The sequence below is a fragment of the Dermacentor albipictus genome, chromosome 1, assembly GCF_038994185.2.
Source record: "Dermacentor albipictus isolate Rhodes 1998 colony chromosome 1, USDA_Dalb.pri_finalv2, whole genome shotgun sequence".
Classification (NCBI taxonomy): domain Eukaryota; kingdom Metazoa; phylum Arthropoda; class Arachnida; order Ixodida; family Ixodidae; genus Dermacentor; species Dermacentor albipictus.
This window is the reverse complement of record NC_091821.1, coordinates 106767830-106787073: the sequence shown is the minus strand read 5'-3', so window position 1 is coordinate 106787073 and position 19244 is coordinate 106767830. Positions and strand designations below refer to the sequence as shown.

Sequence of the window (19244 nt, the reverse complement as noted above, 5' to 3'; positions counted from 1 at the left end):
AGCCATTAGTAATTTTTTACTACGAATTACTCTTGTGCACAAGGTTGTGCATGCAGCAACCTTTCAGCTGAGCCAGTGATTACTAGAAAATGGGAAATGCTGGCTGTTAACACATCCCACCTGCCAACCTGTCCTGTCACTGCTCATTTGTTGTTCTCGGGCAGCTATGTCAGAGGCCCACCTAAAGCTCCATGTAATAGAAAAAAGAAAAGTGCAATATGCAGGGCGTTGCTTTCAGTGTCACCCTTGCTGAGCAGAATGCCTTTACAACAAAATGACCTCGTAACGAAGGACCACTTATGTCCTAGCCAAATTCCTATCTTTCATGTGCATTGTGAACGCCTCTACGACAACCACTACAACAAATTTGCTGGTACAATGAAGGAATTTAGCCATCCTGGTGGATCATTTGTTGCTTTACAACAAACTCGATGTATAGCGATGCTGCTACTGCCCATTGCAGATGAGCTAGCCGACGTCGAGTGTCACAGTCATGCTGCACTGCACCAGGAAGTGATGAAGTCGTATGCTGCTTGTTGTAACGCGGCAGTGGGCATGACGGCTGATGACTACGACGCCATAACGACGACTTAATGATGTGATCGTAAGAGACGCCATATGACTTCAAAGCCATCTATAGCGTGGAAAAGATGCGAAATGTCAACAAAGGTAACACAGGAGGCTACAAACAAATTAAGACTTTGGACGACAAGGGATGGAATGGTAGCATTTGACATTTCACAGCTTTAACTTGCATCGCTTTCCCGTTTCTGCACAGAGCAGGCCGTGGACTTTGTGCAATATGGTCGGCTGCAGTCGCACATCTTGTCCAACGAAGTGCGCATAAAAATTTAGTGATTTATTTCATTGTCTCTCTAGAATTTATGTAAAACAAATGTTTCCTTTTGCGGAACGTGCTTAGCCTGCTCTGGTGTGAGCAGCATGGTGCGCAATCTTTACAATGAAGTGACCTGTATAATGGAGCGTTTTCCATACCCCAAGCATTTAAATATAAAGGTGTTTGACTGTATTTATGTTCATGTTAGGTGCTTTTCAAAATTTTCTTCTGAAATATATTTCTTGAGAGGCACAGCACTCATTATGACATGTTCCTGAGGTTTCATAAAATGTCTTTTTCAAGGCCCTTTTGAGATATACAATTGCATATGTAAAACCCACAGAGCAAGATGAAGAGGTACAGTGATCATGGTAGCATTTATTTATGGAGTGCATACCCCACCGAAGTGGTACATGGGCACAGGTGACTGAGCAAGACCCGCAAGAGAACTTACAGCACGCAAGTAACAAATAGAAAACACCTTGTAGTAAGCAGTCACATATAGAGAGTTTCATGTAACTAGAAAAAAAAGTTAATAATGGGAAGATTGCAGATGGATAACACTGTCTACACATTAATGGCGGTCATCCTGACACGCTAAAAATAATTGTTATCAAGTGAGTCTTTTGATTAGTTACAACAATTACAATGTTTTTTTAAATTTAAAGGCACTATAATGATTGTAAAATCATGTGAAATATAATAGAAAATATAATGATACCATGCAGTGGCATAGCCAGAAATTTATTTGGGGGGGGGGAGGGGGCTCCACCAACAACTACCACTTCTTCCCACCTCCTTCACCTTCCTCTCTCTCTCTCTCTGTCTGTGTGCGCCTCTCTCTCACTATATATATATACACACACACACACACACACACACACACACACACACACACACACACACACACACACACACACACACTAATAAGAATACAGTACAAGAGAGCAGCAGGCAGCGTGTCTCAATTAGAGCAGCTTAGTCAAGCTTGAGCTCGCGCCTCCCGGATGACTGGCGATGTGGCCTGCAGCGCCGGGCATTCCTCTTCACTACAATCGCCTCCCATAGGAAAAGGAGCCATCCTGGCGACTCATGGTGAACACAGAATCATAAGGTGGTAATACGGCTTCCGGCGTTGTACGTGGACGGTTTCACGACCACGACAGCGTTGGTCCATAGGTGGCGTGACAGGCTCGACAATATAGTTCACAGGCGATGTCTGTGCTACAACACGGTAGGGTACTTGATATTTGGAGACAAGCTTCGATGAGAGTCCAGCAGGAATGGCAGGAATAGCAGGAACCCAAAGCCACACAAGGGAGTCTGGAAGAAAGTGACAATGCGGGGGATCATCGTCACGTCGAGATTTTTGCTGCCATTGGTCGACGGCTGTAAAAGAACGGGCGAGCTGATGGCATTCCTCTGCGTGGCGGGCAGCTTCAGAGATGGGTGTACATTCGGATGAGTCGGGTCTGTATGGAAGAATGGTGTCAAGGGTAGTCAAAGGTTCGCGGCCATACAAGAGGAAGAATGGGGATAAGTTTTATGGTCGCCTGTGGTGCAGTGTTGTAGGCAAACGTGATGAATGGCAAAATGAGGTCCCAATCAGTGTGATCAGAGGCGACCTATTTGGAGAACATGTCACCAAGGGTGTGGTTAAATCTTTCCGTCAGACATTAGTTTAAGGATGGTAGGCAGTGGTGGTGCAATGAATGATGTGACATTCAGCAAGGAGCATGTTTACGACTTCAAAGAGGAAGACACATTCTCTATCACTCAAAAGTTTGCGAGGTGCACCGTGACAGAGAATAAAGTTTTTCAGGGGGAAGGATGCTATATCACGAGTGGTGGCAGCAGGCAGAGCGCCAGTTTCTGGGTATAGCGTCAAATGGCCGATGGTGACAACTATCCAGCGGTTTCCGGAAGCCGTGCTCGAAAGAGGTCCATACAGGTCAATGTCAATATGATCGAAGGGCCTGGCAAGACACGGGATGGGCTGGAGTGGACCAGAGACATGCTGATCAGGAACCTTGCGGCATTGGCACTGAGGGCACGTCCGAATGCACTTGCACACAAAGGTGTACATGCCATGCCAATAAAACCTGGAGCGAAACCGGGTGTATGTCTTGAAGACACCCGCATGTGAACACTGCGGGTCAGTATGGAATGTAGAACATATTTCACCACAAAGATGTCAAGGTATGGCCAGCAACCACTTGCGGACATCAGACGTAATTCCGGCGATAGAGAAGTCCATCCCGAATTTTGAAGTGAGATGCTAGACGGTGCAAAGCTCGAGAAGGTGGAGGAACAGTCGACGAATTTGAAAAGAAGCGGATAAGAGCACTAATCCAGGCGTCCTTGCGTTGCTCCGAAGCCATGTCGCAGCCTGCTGGGAACGAAAGTAGTTGGTCAACGGTTGACAGCCAGACCTGTAGAGAATGCGCACATTGAAATCTTGCAACCGCAAAGCTCAGCGAGCTAATCGACTTGAGGGGTCCTTCAACGTGGACAGCGAACAAAGTGCATGGTGGTCTGTAATCACGTCGAAGGGGCGGCCATAGAGGTAGGGTTGAAACTTACAAAGTGCCATTCCTTCTCCGCACTGGAATAATTCTTCTCGGTTTTGGTGAGGGTGCGGCTAGCGTATGCAACGACGTACTCGTCGGATCAAGATTCGTGCTGCGCGAGCACAGCACCGAGTCCAACACCGCTGGCGTCGGTGTGTACTTCAGTTGGAGCTGTCGGGTCGAAGTGACGCAGTATAGACAGCGAGGTCAGTAGACGACGCAACTCTTGGAAGGCATCGTCACAACTGGACAACCAGGCGTAATCGTTCGAGTTGCTCCGTAGAAGCCGATTCAAGGGAGCGGTGATGGACGCAAAATTCCGAATGAAGCAGCAAAAGTACGTACACAGGCCAAGGAAGCTGCGAAGTTTTGTTATGGAGGAAGGTTTGGGAAAATCAGCAACTGCACGGAGCTTGGCGGCATCAGGAAGAATACAGTGTTTAGATACTACATGGCCAAGGATGGTGAGCTAATTTGCGCCAAAGTGGCATGGGACCATGCAAAAGGTTGTCTATCATATGCTCAAATGTTGCGGGGGCGTTGCAATGCCTGAAAGGCATGACACGAAATTCATATAGGCCATCTGGTGTTACAAAGGCCGTTTTAGGTTGGTCTTCGGGTGCCATGGGGACTTGCTAATAGCCGCTGCGTAAGTCGATAGAAGAGAAGAACTCCGCGCCTTGGAGACAGTCAAGGGCGTCGTCAATTCTCGGAAGAGGGTAAACATCTTTACGAGTCACTTTGTTACGACGACAGTAATCGACACAGAATTGAATCGATCCATCCTTCTTCTTAACAAGGACAACAGGAGATGCCCAGGGGCTATCCGAAGGCTGAATGACGCCGCGCTTGAGCGTGTCAGCTACTTGGTCATCGATAAAATGGCACTCTGTCGCGGATACACAATATGGTCTTTGTCGCAGTGGTGCACTGGTACCCGTGCCGATGCGATAACAAACAGTTGACGTGCAGCCCAAGGGAACATGCTGGCAGTTGAAAGACAAACGGAACTTGTCAAGAAGGCATAGAAGTTGGCCGCGTTGAGAAACAGTCAATGTGTTGGCGATGGAGCTATTTAAAACATTAGGCAAAGTCGATTCTTGCGCGGGGTTACAGGTCACTCCGGTGACCTCATGAGTGGCGATGGAACTATTTGGCATGTCAATGATGGCAGCAGGGTCGACACACTGGGCACGGCCAATGCACTCCCCACAAAGCAAAGTGAGAGGACAGGACAATCGGTTGGCGATGAGCAGAGTGCTGACGCCGGCATGAACGTCCAAAAGAGCAAAAGGCAGCGGGGAACATTTGCGATGAGCGAAAATTGCAGATGGTGTAAAAAGTGCGCTGACATCAGCAACAATGTTGCATGACACTGTGGCAAGGGCAGATGAGTGTGGTGGAATTGTAACGTCTTCGGCAACAAATACTTCAGCTTCAGGTTCACGAGCGTCAAGGAGTGGGGCATGACACAGCATTTGAAATTCCACTTCAGCACGAGAACAGTCGGTGACAGCCTTATTAGTGGAAAGGAAGTTCCTGCCCAAAATAAAATCGTGGGAACAAGAATACAGCCCCAAAAATTCAACGATGTAGAGGAGGCCGTTGATCACAACGCGAGCAGTACACACAGCTGCAAGCGTGATGTGGTCTGCGCTGGCAGTACGAAGTGACACGTTTGACAGTGGCGTCGTAACTTTTCTGAGCAAACAAAGTTTGGCACTAATAACTGAAACTGCGGCATTAGTGTCAACGAGGGCGAGTGCAGCGACGCCGTCCACATATATATCAATAACATTAGTTGGAGAAGGGAGAGGCCTTGGTCTGTTCGTGGGTGATGCTGTTCTTGCCTCTGGAACTGCAACGATTAGTTTTCCCGTTCCGGCATAGAAGGACGACAACGCATTGGCGAAAGCGAGCGGCATCGAGGCGATGGCAAACGGCAGTCAACAAGAGGGCGGTGGTCCGAGTAGGAAGACATCTGGCTGTGGTTCTGAGATGTGGAGGATGACGGGTATGGGGAAACGTATGGTTCGGTGTCAAAGCTGCGGCAGTAGGATGTTGCGCGGCGACGACAAAATCGTCCAACGTGGCCTGGTAGACCACACGCAAAACATATTGGCCGGTTGTCAGGAGTGTGCCATTGTCCACTGCTGTGTGGGTACCGTGGCAGAACGAAGTGAGGAGCTGGCCGCAGTGGCACGACTGATGGGGATGGCGCAAAAGTCGGAGGTGGTGGCCGCGCTAGAGCCTCGGCATAGCTGAGAGGTGCAGTCACCTCGGGAAAAGCAACGGGAGTCGGCACCAGTGGAGTCTCGGGGGCAGAAGGGAGAGCTGCGCAAACTTGCTCGTGGATGACCTGGTGAAGGCTGGCCGGCAAAAGAGAAGGTGGTGGTGTGACTGAGGACAGCAGTAAACGCTGACGAGCAACCTCAGCACGGACGAACTCTTTCATCTGGTAAAGCAGGAAGTCCATCTCGGGAGCCGCAGTCATGCTCGCAAGGGATTCGTCGGACGCAGGGGGGTGCCGCGTGACAAGACGCTGTCTGCAGAGCTCGTCGAAACTCTGAATAGGATAGGGAAAAGGTGACGTGAGAAGGCAAGGAAACGCTACTACTATAGACACGACACCAGTAGCGGGAAAACTGGGTAAACTTAAGTTCTAGGTACGGTGACATGACAATTCCCTCCTCCCCCTTCGGACAGCCACTAGCCCTCGCCTTACTTTCACATTCAAGCTTTCCCTTTCATTCATGTCGCTTTTTCAGAGCCCACCTCCCAAAACTTTCGGTTCCGTGGAAAAAAGGTTTTGTCAGAAAAAAAATTTTTTTTTGGGGGGGGGGGGGGGTTCAACCCCTCCAAACCATTCCTCCCCCCCCCCCCGGGCTACGCCAATGAGACCATGCACTTGCGAACTTGGACTGAAGTGCTCTCAGGTGTGTTTCTAACAAACTAAACTGGTGTTTTGTGTAGGAAGCAAGCGAAAAGCTGACGCTTGCACTTTTCGCTCGGTAGCCCGTATATCTTATCAGAAAAGGGCATGTCGGGCTGCCAAAGTCATTCCAAAGATCGAAAGCTGGAATGTACCGTGTAATATCAAAAATGGTGCGAAAAAATTGAAATGGCAAAGGTGACTTTTACAGTTTTATTCTGTCTTGAAACAATAATGAATTGGAAAAGTTCCACAAGTGCTTGTGGCCACACCCTCCCTTTCAGAATAGATGCTCAAATAAACCTCCATCCACAACTATGCACTACTGACTGTGTAATAACATTTTTGGTCACTTTCCTTGGCACAATTTCTGGAATGTCGCAGGAAACCTGAGCAATCTTTGCCTTTAGAGCACCTGGTGTTGTTGGTTTTGTATTGTACACATGATCCTTGATGCAGCCCCACAAGAAAAGGTCTAACTAGGTCATCTCTGGGTATTTTGTTATGCTGCATAAATATACACCACTTTCATTTGTTAGAGACATGCCTGAGGGCACTTCTTTGGTGCAGGAGCACATGTGCAGTTCTTATTTTTTTTCCTACATTTTATGGGCTTTGCTTAGAGCCTGAAAAAATGAGTTACATGGCCAGTAATTTGCTGAAAACAGCTGGATCGGGTATTTTTAAATGTACTCTACAACTTTTGCAATCATTATAGCACCCTCTAATGAATAATTAAACATTTTCAGTAACTGCAGCCAATACTATGCTATCGGTATCATCCAGCTGCAATCTTCAGATATTGCGTAACAGTTGGATCTAGTTATGTGAAACACCCTGTATATTTAAGACTGCATAGTCACAGCTCAGAGGTGTGGCAGTTCAGTTCACATAAAAGATTGATGATGTGTGCCCCGTAAAAGACCAAGAAGCTTGGAAAAAAAAAAAAAAACATGAGACATCCTAAAGCTGTGTCTACAGCATCAGTACAAGCTTAGGTACCACAAAAATGAGCAGGCTGCATGTAAAACAAATACAGATCAGGCTTCCTAAAGTGATGGAGGCTGCACACAGTCTGTGCATCAAGATGTACATTCTTCAGGAGCTTCTTGTTCATCTTTGCTATCAGATGTTACCGCAGGCAACTGATATTGCAGATCCGTGCAAGCAACTACAGTGCTCCCTTGCTGTGCACTGGAGATAAGATCTTGAGACACTTCACTGGTGTCAGCTAGAGTGAGCACAAGGTTCTGACTGCCAACTGTTTGCTGAACAGTTCTAGGCTGAGGATGAACAAACGCTTGCTGACCAGAAATCATTACTGGCATTCCTGTTGTTCCCAGTTTGTGCAGCAGAGCCTTTGCTGGAGGGCACACAACTGAAGGACTGCTGTTCGTGGCCAGGGACACGGGGATTCCAAGAGTACCAGAGCTGTTGAGGACCATGGCAACCATTGAGTTGTTTTCTTGTTGGAGAAAGGTGGTGCTACTGTTCTCCACTGTTGTTAATATTGTGGTGCCATTCTAGAAGAAAATAAATGATTAAAAAATGTAGCGTTGAAATTGTGTTGTTCATGCAAAAAACGTCTCTTAACAATATCTTGAGGAAAAGTGATTAGGGCAGGTAAATGGGAGGCAACACTAAAATGAAACAAATAGCTCCTGGCACACAGTATACAATTCAGCTGTCAATAAACTGCTACAGATTGTTCACTGCACTGCAAATGTGCCTCCAGAGGTTAACAGAACTGAAGTAGTGCACAAACAGATACCACATGGTAGCCAAGTTTTGAAGGGTGTTCCATATTCCCCAATGTGGTAAAGAGCAGCAGTGGTTAAAAGGGCCCTCAACAGGTTTAGCCAGTTTGAGTTGCTTCCAGACTGCATTTTTTCTTTAGCTGCAGAATCAATGCCCTCTGTTTGCTACCTGCACATGTCCCTACACTGCTGTGAAACAAGGTGCATCAGCTTCCAATGGTAGCAGAAAATCTGTAGGAGTTTGCACAAGTTGAGGTGTGTGGAGTGTTGATTTACACCTTTGTGACATAGGGCTCTGACATGCTCTTTTATCACCTTCTATGGAGGCTAGATGCAGTGAGGGCACAGAGAAAGAAGCATTGAGAGTCTAGCCTGCACTAGTGAACTATAGGGTGAAGCATCACTTTGAGGTGAGGAGTTCACTGTTTGACAAATGGTGTCTCAGGCATGTCCCCATTGTTTACATGCTCTTTCATGAAAGTGGTGCACAAGAACAATGCTAGCATTTCACATCTTGTGAATGTTCTGAAATTGCATGCATATACGTCAAGCCACAGTTATTGTTAGATTCTGTCTATTATTAGGCATTGCCAAGATAGCCCTTTAACATATACAAACCTATGCTACACACTGATACACACAAAGATAGCATACACGCCAGCATATTACCATGTTTACTCGATTCTAACGTGCCCTCGATTGTAACACGCACCTGTTTTTTGTGACAAAAAAAAAGAAAGAAAAAAAAAAGAAAGCCAGCGCCACCACAAACCTGGCTAACACTCCCAGGGTTAGTTCTAGTAGTAACACGTAAATACCCCAGAAAGTGGAGGGGAAGACGGTGCCGCGGTAGCTCAATTGGTAGAGCATCGCACGTGTAATGCGGAGACGTGGGATCGTTTCCTACCTGCAACAAGTTGCTTTTTCGCCCACTTTCAATTACATTTATAATTTCTTTATTTTCAATTAGTAAGTACAAGTAATTTCCCTGTGTTGTCCTTGGTATCTTTGTTTGTTGGCTTTTTATGATATGATTAATAAAAATCGGGCACCTCGATTAACCCCCTTTCTTCTCGTTCATTATATCATGACATATAGTGGCACCGAGAGTAAACAACCAGCTGTCTACTTTCTAACTCATTTTACTAAAACATTTTACACATACTATTCAAACTTTAGGAACAGGTACAATCAGAAGTGTTTACAGATGTATGCAAAGCATTTTAAATATCATTATTTTCATGGTGGCTATAGCTTTGGATGCAGTAGCTTGAAGTGCACAGTTGTGCACACAGCACCTGAGAGAGATATAGTGGCCATGGTATAGGTACTAATCTGCAACAGGCGTGCTGCCGCAAGAATTTTTCAAGAGTGCTGTAATAACAAAGTTACAGATCTCTGATAAACTTGTATGCGATTGCCACAATTAATCACTCGCCCTCGCTGCCCTCCCCTTTTGGAGTTTCCTTCTCTGCATCGCTTCTGACTCTCACAGATACACAGACACAATGTCACAGTCTACTTTGGTTGATATGGATCCACAATCTTCACTTGCCTGCCATTATTGCTGAGCTTTGTGCTCTTGTGAAGTATGTGCTGCAATTGACCATGTGTTGTGTAACCATCCGAAATGCTCACCAAGATAAAGGAGCAGTCACAGTAGGGGAGAGTCTGCAGATTTTGGTCTGTGGGCTGCCGATGACTGTTTGTGGCACAACGTTCGGAGACTCTGACAATTTTGTTGTCACACAAACAATGACATGATAGCCCTATTCATCACACTCCAGCTTGTCCTTCACTCTGCCCTTGGCGGTACTGATACAGTGCTGCTTGCTCCTTAACGTTTTGCCAATTCTCAGAAGGACATTTGACATAGTATATGCTACAAGAAATCTTAGAGCACACCTTTCTACATTTGAATACTAATTTACAGGGTGTGCGTGATGGCTGTAGCTCCAAGCAGTGCTTTTGTTTACATTGGCACGTACAGCCACTGTTCGTTGCTTGCTTGACATATTATAAACACCGCACTGCTTTATGTGAACTAATGTTGAAATTTAACAAAACACACAATTTTATGTATATAACCAGTTTTGCATCACTCAGAAACACCCCAGTATTAGCAACCAGGCCCCTTATACAGTGGCAATTGAAAGACCACTCTATGGACGGTAACTTAGCTAGTTTTTACTTTATACTCGTCATCATGCATACAATTTGTGTGTTGTGTGATGTTAGACAGCAGTGTGCATAGTTGCTCATTTATAAAGCATGTAGTTTTCTTGTGAAAACAATAACACCTGTACCAACACTGCTGATACCCAAGCAAGCCAGTTATTTCATAGCTGTATTGAAGGGGCAATGACGTAATGCCTGTTGGCATGGGAGACAAATAGTGTGTCTTGGAAATGTAATGATGCGTTGACACAACAATGTGTACGAACCTACTCATCTGTGTAACATTTCACTCAGAGAAGCAAAGGCAAGCAAAATCAGCAGCCTTTGGCAATGGCAACATGCTGGTGTTGACAGTGCACCGCACTAGCACTTGTCGCTACTTGTAGAGACAACCCACACTGCAAAGAGCAGTTGATTTAAAACCGTCATGGTCTAAACACAATAGTTGGTGCTTGCACCTCATTGGCATCAGTGTATGCAAATGGCGAGTCGCTGTGCTGTGGCATCGCTGGGCCTCATGACAACTATCAAACAGCGTGCATAAAAGCAGCGGAACTGATGTCGTGCATAGGTCAACCAATTGACAACTCCCATCGCCTTGATGCCACATCTGGCCGTGCTGGTGTCATCACGCATGGAGAGGCATTGGAAAGGACTCAGGAGGGGGCGCAGGAGTGTCTTTTAAATTTGTGGCCTCCCCACTGTGCATAGTGTTGCAGCCTTAATGAAAAAAGATCAATCACAACAGAATGATGCACACATTCATTCCATGTTTATTTGAAATAATGAAGATGGACTAGAGGCCCTCTAACCCCTTAACTCTTTCCATATCGTGCCCATTGGGCATTGTTAGCCCGCTAATGATGGTTTGAAATGCTGCTTTCGATACCTTCAATGCCGCTCACGGACACACTGCACTGTCAGACATGAAAGAGGAGAGCTATATTTTTGTTTTCTATGCAGTTCGATTTTTCCCAGACAGGCGGCAATTTTTGAATGCGCTTTGAAGTTTCGTGACCGCCAAAGTAAAAAGCAAAAATGGCCACCTGCTATTAATGGTTTGAAACACTGCATTTGAGACTTCCCGCACGCATATTTCCAACTGCTTGTAGGTACAGCGGGGCGTGGCACTTGCGTAGACGACGGCCGTATGCGTGCATGCGCCAGTAAGAGCGGGTGCGAGAGAGGAAATGTGGGGAGTTTTGCTCCTAGAAAATACGATTCTGCCTAGGTACTACGGAGGAGTTTCTTGGCACGCGTTGTATGCGCTTGTCCCTAGGTGTGCCGGCGGAAGTCGCGGGGCGTGGCAGTGCTGAACTTAGCATCGCAAGTTGGCGGCTTGACGCAATTATATTTATTGGATCATGTTTTTACTAATGAAAACAACGTGTCATTATTTCACATTATTGGCGGCGCCTCCAGGACACCCAAGCAGCAACGGGGACATCAAAGCTAGAAGCCGGACTGGTCCGTGGGTTGGGGCTCGCAGAGGCCCCCACCCACGGGCCGCCCTGCTTCCAGCTTTAATACCCCCGCTACCGCTTGGGTGCCCCGGAGATCCTGCGCCGCCTGCTTTAGTATAACCTCAGGTGCTCTCCCTAGGCCTTCGTTTGCTGGTTACATGTGCCCTCCTGGAGCAGTGCTTGTAAAAAATCAGATCTATCGTCGCGACGAAAAAAGCGACCCGCGACTTATACAGCACCAGTCAGAACATTGTCCCTTCAGACACAGCGATCACGAAGCGGTGTCCGTGCCCACTGCTTAACCGCGCGGGCAGCCAGCGGCGGAGCGTATAAACCAACTCGACCGCAATGCCGGCATGTCTAGGGGACAAACGAATACAACGCGCTCAAGAAACCTCTGGCATAGTGCCTAGGCTGAGTCATATATTCAAGGAGCAAAAGCCCCCAAATTTTCTCTCTCGCCCCCACTCTTACTCGTGCCTGCGCAGAAACGTCGAGCTCCGTCAAAAGTGCCACGCCCCGCTATACCTACTAGCAATTCTAAAAACGCTTCCCGCACCGGTCAAGGACACACTGCGCCAGCGGACGTGAAGGAGGGGAACTACATTTTTGTTTTTTAAGCCGTCTAATTTTTTTCTCGCCAGGCGGTAATTTTTGAACGCGCTACGAAGTTTTGCGATGGTCAAAGTAAAAAGTAAAAACGGCCACCTCCGGAAGCAGTGCGCGCGCTTCGGAAGATCACAGATTTCATGATTTCGCTGCATCTGCGACTGATTTTATCGATCAAATGAGCAGCAGCAAGTCTGAGGATGCTGGCTTTTTGTTGGACTTTGACTTTGAGAGCGACGACGCAAACCAGCCCAGAACATCAGCGGCCGCAGCCCAGCATGCCCAACTGTAGTGCTTGCTGTTAAATTTTCCTAGTGGAATACTACCTGTTCAATGAAAAATTTTGACTTTTTTGGAAATGGTGTCTATTAGATGGCAATTTATTTTGTGTATCTCATAATTTTTATTACATATTTTTCTTAGTAGATACAAGCGTGGCTTTACAAACTTTGTTCAATTTTATCCCACAATCTTGATTCTGGTAATTTATATCTTTTTTATGACATACATCTTATTAATGAACTTTTATGCGGGAAAAGTGCATTCATTCTGCTTTTAGTGAATGTATTACATACAATATTGAGTGCAGTAGTTCCTTCAGAAAAAAGAAATCTGGTGTAATTTACTAAAAACACTTATTTTCTCCATGATAGGAAAAGAGTTCACTGCCAATGATGAGGCAACTCATCACCACAATGAGTGTCCTCTGGTGCCAATGAGTTAATGCATGGTAAACTTTTCGAAATTTTTGCACGTGTATATGTGCAGTTTCTTGTAATTTTGCCAAATAAATAATAAAAAATGACATTTGCTACTTTTTTTGACAAGGCCAGCGAAAATGCAATAGGCGTTCCTGACATCATATTTAAAAAAAAAAAAAGATTGGGGTAAAATATGCAGGTCTAAAAAAAAATCCGCACTCATGCCATTTTTTTTCTCAATTTTTCATGGCAGCTAAGGGGTTAATAAAACTTGCAACACATTTAAGAATTGCCTTGTCATTAGAGAGTTTTAGAATATGGGCCCCAAATGTTTCGGGGCCCCAAAGAAATAGCGTCAAAGCCACTGCACATGCGCGAGACGCAAACTGCGTTTGGGTTTTGCGTTGGGAACGCTATTTCACCGATTTAGCGGAAGCCCAAATAGCGGCCCCAAAAGCTTTGCATCAGCAAACATGGCGGCATCCATCGAAGTGACGGCTCTAACCTAGCACCAAACCGGGTTCGATTGGTGGTAATGCGTGAAGTTTGCAAGCTAGGAGAAGTGCCTGCGGTTATCGCTCTCTCTCAACTAGCATGTGTTATGAAGATTGATTCATTAGACGCCGCTGATTCTGAATTCAATTGTGAATTTTATGGCTCGTAGGCCTAACATGCTAAGCTTGGCTGGCGAAGGCATGTAAAGTTGGTTTGCTCAAAACTAAGCGCAACTAATTGTTTGCTGCTTACAGAATAACCTCTAAATTGTAATTAAACATGAATACATGGAAGTCAAAATTACTATTCCTATCACAAAAATAGTATATTTTATTTAATTATTTATAATAGCTTTTCTTTGATGCCGTAGTGGCGCTGTCAGCGCAAGACGCTATCTGCAATCGCAAAGCCCTATACTAAAACTCTTCACTCCTGCGTGCCCCAACGCTAACAGCCGCAAAGCTCTTTGGAGCCCCCAAACTATTGGGGCCCCTATTCTCAAACTCTCTATCCTTAAAAATATCCAAAAGAATGGTGTATTCACTGTTATGTTACACACAATTTATAAATTGCATATTAAGAAATACCGACATTATTTTTTAAACCTTTTTGTAAGTACAAGTAGCGAAAAGTGCCAATACAGTGCACAAACAACACCAGCATGATGCCACTGCCCAAGGATTGCCTATTCTGCTTACCTTTACTTCTTCGAGTGAGATTTGGCATTTAGAATTGCCACTTTCAGGGCAACTTCTGCAGCAAGAAATATTTGAATCTACAGCATGTGAGCAAGTAAAGCCTGCCCTTCAGCTCCCACTGCAGTGCTCTCAATCCTTCTTCCACGTCGCAAACAATGAAGGAAATGACATGTGAGCTCAGTGTTTGCTAGCTTTCAGTAGAGCCGTCATATCACTTTCAGCACTTTTGCAGCCAATGACTGCACAGCAACATCCCAATTGCTCATTCACCACAGCACCATGGGTGTTGAAGCACATTTGACTAAAATTGTACGGTGACACCAGCAAAGAGGAACATAGTGTTCACACTTCACAACAGAAAAGGACAAAACTACAATGACCACCATCTGTCCCACATTTTGTCCTGTATTGTGCAAGAGATACTTTTGAAAAAATATTGACAGGCTTTCGATGAATATGTATTTAGTAACACATTTTGGGAAATATCTTAAAACTTGAGCTAGCCTCAGGATATCTGCAAAATTGGTGTGATGTAATGATCAGTTCAATTCCACAATTGCAAAATGTGCTTTTAGGTAAATAGTTAGAAAATAATCAAGACTGGTTGATTAGCTAATTGGACATCCTGACTTTCCACACAGGTAATGTCGGTTTCATCAAGTGACCCATCGGAAAATGCTGAATTCAACTACATATCCCAAGAAACTATTTAAAATATACTCAGAAAAAAATAATGCTGTATTCACTGTTACATTACACACAATTTATAAAATGCACATTAAGGAATACTCGCACTATATTTTTAAAGCCTTTTTTTGCACCATTATATAGCTACCATAATCACAGTACAGAGCCTCAATTCCTTGAACATATTAACTATGTTAAACTTGACTGTTACCTGTTCAATGTAGAGCATGGCGTTGGGCATGTTGAGCAGGCTTTCTCGTTACATCATGGAAATCACAGGTGGTAGTCACACGATATCCCTAACCACTGGCACGCAAGCCAGTCAGCCTGATGCAGTGGTCATAGACTACACTTTGACAACCTTACCGAAAGCTCAACAATAAAATAGGGAAGACAGGTTGAGAGGTGTTCTCTGCGATTCATTGGTGTGACCCTAGAAGGTGAAACTTATCCTGTGCAGAATGTGGAGAACTGCATCATTTAGGAGAAACGAATGGCCAGTGTAGCTGTGCCCAGCTTTCGGTGACCCAGTCACGCTGTCGACTGCGACCACACTACACGGCTGACTGACATACACATCAGCGGTTTGTGGTATAATGTGACCCCGACCTCTGACTTCCATGATGCAAAGAGGAGCCCTGCACAACACACCCTACACCACAGCATACTGTGTTGGCATGTGTTTTCAACTTGGTGTGCATTTTAAACCTGGCACAATAAAAGATAATATATTTACTTATATGTTGCATGTTCAAGAAATTAAGGCCCCGTAGAACCATAACTATGTAGTCAGTAGCTACCTACTACATAAAAAACAGACACAAAATGTTTGTGTCACACTACTATAAACATTGCTAGTCTATACATTTAGTGAGATAAATATTAATCAGAAGATGCGAAAGTAAGCGGCTATTCAAATGAGATGAAAATACTGCAGCACACCAATGCGGGCCTAATGAACAAACAACATGAATGTTAGTTTTTAGTGCCAATCAGTGAAAGCAAGTGCATGTAACTTCCAGAACCATGTTTGAACAGCATTGTCACTTTTCTCTCGCTCCACTAAAATTTCAATGATGAAGTTTTGAAAAACAAAACTGCAAGCCTGTGCTCATCATTGGTAGTGCGTCATATGAAACATGGCACAGGAAACTCAGGGGCAAGGTCAGTGTGCTGAAAGTTGTTTTCCATGGTACAATATGAAAAAGAATAACTAAAAAAAATAGCTGAAGAAATATGTTCGATCTTCATATATTTACACTCAGCCATATTAGGACAAGTATCAAGGCTCAACATGGGGGTAACGAGCTACAATTACATTCAAGACTTCTTGACCAACCGCACGGTGGAACTGCACGCCGCAGACCTCAAGCTCCCCGAACACAAGCTCGGCAGTACGGGTACTCCACAGGGTTCAGTTATATCGCCGTTGCTCTTCAACCTCGTCATGATCGGGGTAGTGAGGGCAGTAGCGGGGACCGGCGTCCGGCATACGATCTACGCCGACGACATTACCCTGTGGGCGGCCGGCGGCACCGACGCCAGCATCGAGCAACAGCTGCAAGCGGTGGTTACCGCCATCGAGCAGCACCTTGATGGCACAGGCCTCATGTGCTCGCCCGCCAAATCCGAGCTGTTCGTCCTCACACCGCTTCGACCGGGACGGAAGCGCGCTCCTCTTCGCGAGTGTGATCACATCAAAATTGTGACTGTATCGGGGCAACGCATCCCCGAAGTTCCCAAGATCAGGGTCCTGGGCCTGCTGCTCAACAAGAGCGGCCGCAACGACGGGACCATCAACAAGCTTACCACCAAGGCAATGGACGCCATCCGGCTCATACATCGAGTCTCTGCACGACGGGCGGGCATGCGTGAAGACAGTCTCGTGCGCCTTGTCCAGTCATTCGTGATCAGTCACATCGCCTACGCTGCGGCCTACCTTAACTGGCACGTCACTGACAGGACCAAGATCAACACGCTGATCAGACGGGCTTACAAGACGGCGTCCATAACACCCTAGAAGAAATAGCCGAGGCGCAGCTCAGCGCGCAATTCGAGCGCCTCTCTACCACCAAGACGGGCCGCAGTATACTGACGTCCCTGGGTTACAGCCCCCAAGCTCCCAGCCGGCAACCGTGCGAGATCACAGATGAGGTGCGGGCCCACATTTACGTGGACCCCATCCCGAAGAACATGCACCCAGAATACAACCAAGAATGGCGACAGGCGCGGGCCAAGGCCCTCACTGAACAACACGCCCAAGACCCGCACGCCCGGTATGTGGACGCCGCGGAATACAAGCGGGAAGGCTTCGCGGCAGTGGTCGTTGCGGCGGCTACCGGCACCAAGACAATGGCGGCGAGCGTGCGGCGCACGAACGCCACAGACGCTGAGGAGGTTGCCATCGCTCCGGCGATTACCGAGGCCGAGTGTCGCACCGTGCTCAGCGACTCGAGGAATGCCGTGCGCAACTTTGCCAAGGGGCGAATATGCGCGCCGGCGGCCGCCATCATCGGCAAGCTCCAACTTCAAGACCGCGGCAGCACCGTCTGTATCAAGTGCACGCCGGCGAGTGTGCATCCTCACCGAACCACAACGAGACGGCTCATTCGGCGGCACGAGCGCTTACTTTCCGTGCCCCCAAGAGTGACCGTTCCGTGTGGTGGTTCGAAACCAAGGACAGATTGACTAGTTATGCCGAAGTAACCAAGTGTTACCGCTTAGCTCGACGGACAATGCCGCCTCCCCACCCGGCACTCAGTCGGGAGGAGGCCGTAATCCTAAGACAAATACAGATCGCGTCACTCCTCGCCCCCGCAATGCTGCACGTGCTTCACCCAGAGCTCTATCCGAGTGGACTGTGCGGTGTTTGTGCAGCGGGTCCGGCGGACCAATGGCATTTTATGTGGGACTGTGCCAGGTTCCCGACGGCAGCTACCTCCAGGACTTACCCGCCAGAACTTCAAGGTGCACTGCAGTCTGCAGACAAGGAATCACAACTATGGGCCGCCCAGCAGGCCCGGGGTGCGCTCGAAAAGCACAAGCCTCATGACCCACTACAAACGGGCCCAACTGGGCTAGTGCAGAGTAGGGTATAACCCCAGGTCGACGCTTGGTCAGCGTCACGACACGTTAAATCGTCGTTTGCCGGCACTTAATTAAAGTTATCCCTATCCTATTTTATCCTATATATTTATCATATAGTGTGTGAAGTCATTTATGAAGATTAACTTTTAACCAAAAAAGATCAGCACCCCAACGTGACCAAATGCAAAAAAAAGAAGGAAAGTAGAGAATTATATTAAAGAAATTTATAATTTCAATGTATAGTGGCAAAAAGTAAATTTCTGCTTACAGCTGGACCTCATCATAACAAAGTAATGTCTGACCCAAAAATACCTTCACTATAGCCGATATTCGTTACAAACACACATTTGTTGCAGGCTGATATCAGCGATAAACATTTAAGATCTACTTCATCCGATAATAAGTTATATTCCTGTTTCTTATATCAAGGTTAAAATTACCACAACTATAGTTGGCTACAACCGAAATACATGAAATTAATGGCTTGCACCAGCCTTTCTATGTCACACAGTGCAAATACCCACCACAAATTTAATTTTTCACTCTGTAAACATTCACTTTTTGTGTAATCACTGCTTCTAGCAGCTGATATACGTAATAATGCATTTGTATCAATTTACCATTACAGCAATCACACACTGGTAAAGAACACAAACAGAGGCTACAACATATCCCCTTAACCTCACAAGCTGAGGTAGCAGCCCATAATGAAGTAATCATCATCATCATCATCAACATCATCATATCTTATGGCCAGTGCAGAACAAAGGCCTCTCCCTGCGATCTCCAATTACCCCTCGCTTTCATCAACCAATTCCAACTAGCACCTGCGAATTTCCTCATTTCATCGCACCACCAAGTCTTCTGCCATCCTCTACTGCACTTCCCTTCTCTTGGTACCAATTCTGTATTCCTAATGGTCCAACGGTTATCTAAACTGTGCATTACATGACCTGCCCAGTGCCGTATTTTTCTCTTAATGTCAATTAAAATATCGGCTATCCCCATTTGCTCTCTGATCGAAACCACTCTCTTTCTTTCTCTCAAGAATATGCCTAGCATTCTTTGTTCCATCGCTCTTTGTGCAGTCCTTAACTTGTTCTCAAGCTTCTTTGTCAGTCTCCAAGTCTCTGCCCCATATGGCAGCACCGGTATAACGCATGGATTATACACCTTCCTTTTCAATTATAATGGTAAGCTTCGAGTAAGGAGCTGACAATGTCTGCCAT

General features: G+C 46.1%; 2 protein-coding genes across 4 annotated transcripts in view; one reads left to right on the top strand and one right to left on the bottom strand.

The window, feature by feature from the left end:
- LOC139049149 (histidine ammonia-lyase-like) overlaps positions 1-7893 on the top strand; it is a 69736-nt gene extending 61843 nt beyond the window's left edge. For both annotated transcript variants that reach the window (XM_070524391.1, XM_070524389.1), the window contains exon 18: positions 7684-7893. The gene's annotated coding sequence lies outside the window, so the exon portion shown is untranslated. The remainder of the gene's footprint in view (positions 1-7683) is intronic.
- LOC139049153 (uncharacterized) overlaps positions 1197-19244 on the bottom strand; it is a 58363-nt gene continuing 40315 nt past the window's right edge. For both annotated transcript variants that reach the window (XM_070524398.1, XM_070524403.1), the window contains exon 8: positions 1197-7863. In XM_070524398.1, the coding sequence (XP_070380499.1) occupies positions 7423-7863 (441 nt within the window). In that variant the 3' untranslated portion in view covers positions 1197-7422. The remainder of the gene's footprint in view (positions 7864-19244) is intronic.